Below are 4,332 nucleotides of genomic sequence, written 5' to 3' on the forward strand. Positions count from 1 at the left end.
CCCCCATCCCCCGCCCTTCTCCTCCCTCTGGCCCCGTCGTCGCCGTAGCAGCTCGGATGTATTTATTGACGTTGCACTTGTTTCCCTCGCCTCCCTCTCTCCCTCCCCTCCGCCGCTGACTTTTGCTCGCTCGAATTCTGCCGGCTCTCCTTCGCCCATATCTTCCGTGTGTTGTAACTATTACGCGTATCGCGCGGGGGGGAGGAGAGGAGAGGGGAGCGTCGTAATCGTTTATTACCGCGGCGTGAAACATAGAAGAACACACATATACGCACGCACACACACACACACACACACGCACATTCGCGCGTACCGCGTTATTAATTATTTATTTACGAGGTATCTTTGTTTGTGTATCTTTCTCTTTCTCTCTCGCAAGAGAGACGCGGCGAGAATTCGGAGCGCTGCGCTCGCCGCTCGGCGGCGTCGCGTTTGAACGCTGAGTGCGTTCACTTCCGAGACTCGTTCGACATGAGGATCGCATTAACTGCAAATCACGCGGATATGCTGGCAGGCAGGCCGACGACGCGGTTCGGACAAAAATCTTCCCGTTTTCGGCGACGCCGAGCGCGCGCGCGATAAATCACCGGCATTTCGATCGCGCCTCGAGTCGGAAATGATCGAGCGATCCGCGGCGATTTATATCCCGGGGACTCTCAAAATCGAAACGTCATCTCGCTCTCGAACTCGCCGTTGCGCCGCCGCGCTAAAACTTTTTGCTTTGCATTTAATTAAAAAGTCGGATTAACGTCGGGATATCCCGCGCGCGTCCGACACCGTGGGCGGCGGGCGGAGGGAGGGGGAGGGAGAGGAGGGAAGAGAGAAAAGGACGACTCGTCCCGCCGCGCGTACACCGGTGTGTATATCGTTAACAATAATAATCCCACGGCAGCGGTTATACTCGCAATATATTCAAATGTAGCGGCGATATATCGAGAGATTATTGGTATGATTATACAATTAATTGCTCTGTGCAAAAACATTCCACGCGGAAAGTAATCGCGTGAAATTATGCGATATAAACTTCCATCTGACTCTATTGTTTGTTTAAACGGCAGAATTATAACGCAAATTAAATGTCCGGCGCAACACGCAGAATGCGTGAAGCGCGTTTATGCTGTATTTTTGCATTTCAGTCGGACAAAAAATAACGCGTTGTGTGTTGTCTCTCGGCGCTATATTATTTATATCAGTGGACAGAGTGTAACATAGGTTTAGCTATATATTATTCACGAGGTACACTCCTTCTCTTTCTTGTGGTAACGGACCGACCCTCCGAGATTCGGCGTCGCGCATATCTCTGTGTAGCATCATATTACCTACACACTGGGAGAAAAATTATTTACTCAGTGGACAGTTAATAATAGTTAATAACATGTTTACTCATATCTAATATAAAATATTTTTCACATAAGTAGGAAAATATATATCTTCTTAAAACCTTAGCCTTTCATAAAAGCAATTTATTTTATTTATTAGTACAAACGGAAAAACGATTTTCTTTTTATGAAATTTTACATATATATATGTACATACACACACACATATGTATATGTGTGTATATATATATGTATAATATAGATAAATTATACTCCATACGTCCACAGCGCAATTAAAAACAATTTTACAGAGTTGAATAACAGAAAGAAAAGAAAAATTTAAAGTAGGATTTTACTTAATTTAACTCTAAGAGTGGTTTTTACCGTTATTTAATTCTAAGATGTGTTTTGTTTATTCCGTTCAAATAAATTCTATTTAAATACACAGTTGTTTATCCTATTTAAATAAAAAAATTTTAATGTAAATAAATATGTTATTAAGTATCCACCAAATATATAAATTTTTCTTATTTTTTAGATATTTTCCCTCTCAGTACCTATCCCTTTGATTACCAGCGCATTTCTAGTTCCCGATCAATAAATAATTGTCCGATTCTATTGCTGCTTGGATAATAATAACAGGTGTACGAGACATCGACTCAACTTCCTGATAATGCGCTTACGATACGTTCCGGCGATCACACGATACATTGCTATTTTCGATACTCCCGACAATCGTTTCCGCACGAGACTCACTTTCGATTGACAAAAGACGCGTCAAACGCGGAGCAACGTGTAATCGATCGGTGTGTAAAGTCCGATTATAGAATGTGCCCTTTGCTTCTCTTTGTTTCCTTTTCCTTATCTCTTCTATCTTAGACTCTAAATCAGGGAAAGAGAGGTAGGAAGCAAAGAGCACATTGCAGATGACTTTAATGATGGTTGCTCGATGCAAAAACATCTATGATTCCGCGCGATGCATGACGGACGCTGAGAAAACGCGCGCTAAACGGTGTTGCTTATCCGACAAATGCCCGTTTCTATCAACTTTGGTTAACTTAACCGGCTGGTTATTCCAAAGGAATTGACCAATCGCACTTCTCGTTAGTTAGAATTGACAGATGCGATTGATCAATTCCGTTGGAATAACCAGCGGGTTAAGTTAACCAAAGAAACAGGCAAAAGACGCACTCTTGTGGCTACACTCTTCCCTCTCTCTCTCTCTCTCTCTCTCTCTCTCTCTCTCTCTCTTGCTAACAAATCGATGCTATGTCCGACGCATATCATCCATCTATCCTTCTGATTACCATCTTTCTCTAATTCTCGACTAATAAATCCGACGATCGTTCGATTCTGCTACTACCTGAACGAGTTGAAGGTAAGAATGTGAGTGACAGACGCCGACCCGACACGTCGCGACAAGCACCGGTTGCGTGTAACCGCGGGAATCACTCCCTTATAATGTACTTACGATACATCCCGACGATCGCACATCGCTACTTTCGACACTCCCGACACTCCCGACACTCGTTTCCGCGCGAGAGGCTCACTTTCGACGGGCAAAGAACGCGCAAAACGCGGAGCAACGTCGATCGATGTGCTAATGGCGGCTGCTCGACGCGAAAAGATCGAAGATGGCCGCGCAATTGATGACACGCGTCGAAAATTCGCGCAACGACGCGAACATTGCCGCGCGCTCCCACAACGACGCCCTCTGTACTTGTGGCTCGCGAAAGGGATTAGACACGATAAAGATCACTGAACTATCAAAATTGAGAGTCACTATTGGTGAGTTTGCTCAGTAATTATATATTATTAATGTGATTATCAATTATTATTAACATTATTATTATATATTATCATTTAGTGTGTTCTTAATTGTATGTAAATATAATTATTATTATTAATTATATTATTATTGCGTAAGTCCATTGGTAATGACTCTCAATTTCGACAGTTCGATGAGGTCCCAACCTCATTGTGTCTGAACCGTTTTGCAACACCGTGTAGTACACCCGGTTTGACAGATTCAATAGATCGATAAATGGAAATTGTCGACAAGGCACATTCGCTTCTGGCTGCTTATCACATCGCCTTTCATCACTGTTACTTTTCATCCTGAAAACACATTGTCGTTTTTCGGATTGATCAAGAGTCACGAAAAAGTAATGCACAGTTGGATACGGTTGCGGTTGAATTTTTCGTGACTATCGATCAATCGATGGTGAGGCATCCGAGAGTGCCTCGCCCCGAGTGCACACGCCGCGCGCACTCCTCGCTTGCAAACAAAAGATTCACGTACTGGGAGGAGCTGCACGGGCCAAGCGAACCTTTTAAAGCGAGTTTTCCGGCACCAAAGTCCGCGGAAGTTCGGTTTACCGACGGTAAGCACGCGTTTCCGTCAAGAGCGCGATACTATATCTCTTGTGTGTATATCTCTTTTATTACATACTCCATACTATTTTTCATATAAACACACACACACACACACACACACACATGTACACATTACGATTGGGAAGCCCGATTACGATAAGGAAGTCGGAGAAACCGAATTTTCCCAAGTACTGGAAATCGATTCTGGTGTTTCGTCGATAAGACGAAATTCTCGTAGAGTATAGGAGCTAATGCGTGTATCGGGAAAAGTTTGCCCGATGGCTTCCTTCCTCGGCGTGAACCAGGAAATCAAGCGGAATTAAAAGAGAGAAAAAAAATGGAGGGAAGAAGAAGAGAAAGAAAAAAAGAGAGAAAGAGGTAAAGGACGACGCGTAAGAATGTTTGCAGTGGAATCACGTTTGGGGCCAAAGTATAGCCTATTGGCTGACTACCGAAGCAATCTTCCCAAATGTAGAGAGGAAGCTGATTCCTCTTCGGCGTGCCGCAAAATTGCAGCGGCAGATGGACGAAAATGACGGTGTCCAACGTTATCGGCTCTTCTGTCTAACGTTCATCGCTCTTTCGTTTCTCTCTCTCTCTCTCTCTCTCTCTCTCTCTCTCTCTCTCTCTCTCTCTC

At 43.9% G+C, this 4,332-nt stretch overlaps 1 protein-coding gene across 6 annotated transcripts in view; it reads right to left on the reverse strand.

Annotated features, from left to right (window-relative positions):
* LOC116845305 overlaps nucleotides 1-4,332 on the reverse strand; it is an 86,835-nt gene that overhangs the window by 77,514 nt on the left and 4,989 nt on the right. For 2 of the 6 annotated variants that reach the window (XM_032817821.1, XM_032817818.1), the window contains exon 1: nucleotides 2,791-3,122. The exons of 1 other annotated variant lie outside the window; for it this stretch is intronic. In XM_032817821.1, coding sequence (XP_032673712.1) covers nucleotides 2,791-2,797 — 7 coding nt within the window. In that variant the 5' untranslated portion in view covers nucleotides 2,798-3,122. Of the gene's footprint in view, nucleotides 1-2,790; nucleotides 3,125-4,332 lie in introns of those variants that run through there. 3 more of the 6 variants (XM_032817819.1, XM_032817822.1, XM_032817824.1) reach the window with 3 other exon arrangements.

The sequence above is a fragment of the Odontomachus brunneus genome, unplaced genomic scaffold (genome assembly GCF_010583005.1).
Source record: "Odontomachus brunneus isolate Ranch 3 - 2012 unplaced genomic scaffold, Obru_v1 Obru_scaffold_051, whole genome shotgun sequence".
Taxonomy (NCBI): domain Eukaryota; kingdom Metazoa; phylum Arthropoda; class Insecta; order Hymenoptera; family Formicidae; genus Odontomachus; species Odontomachus brunneus.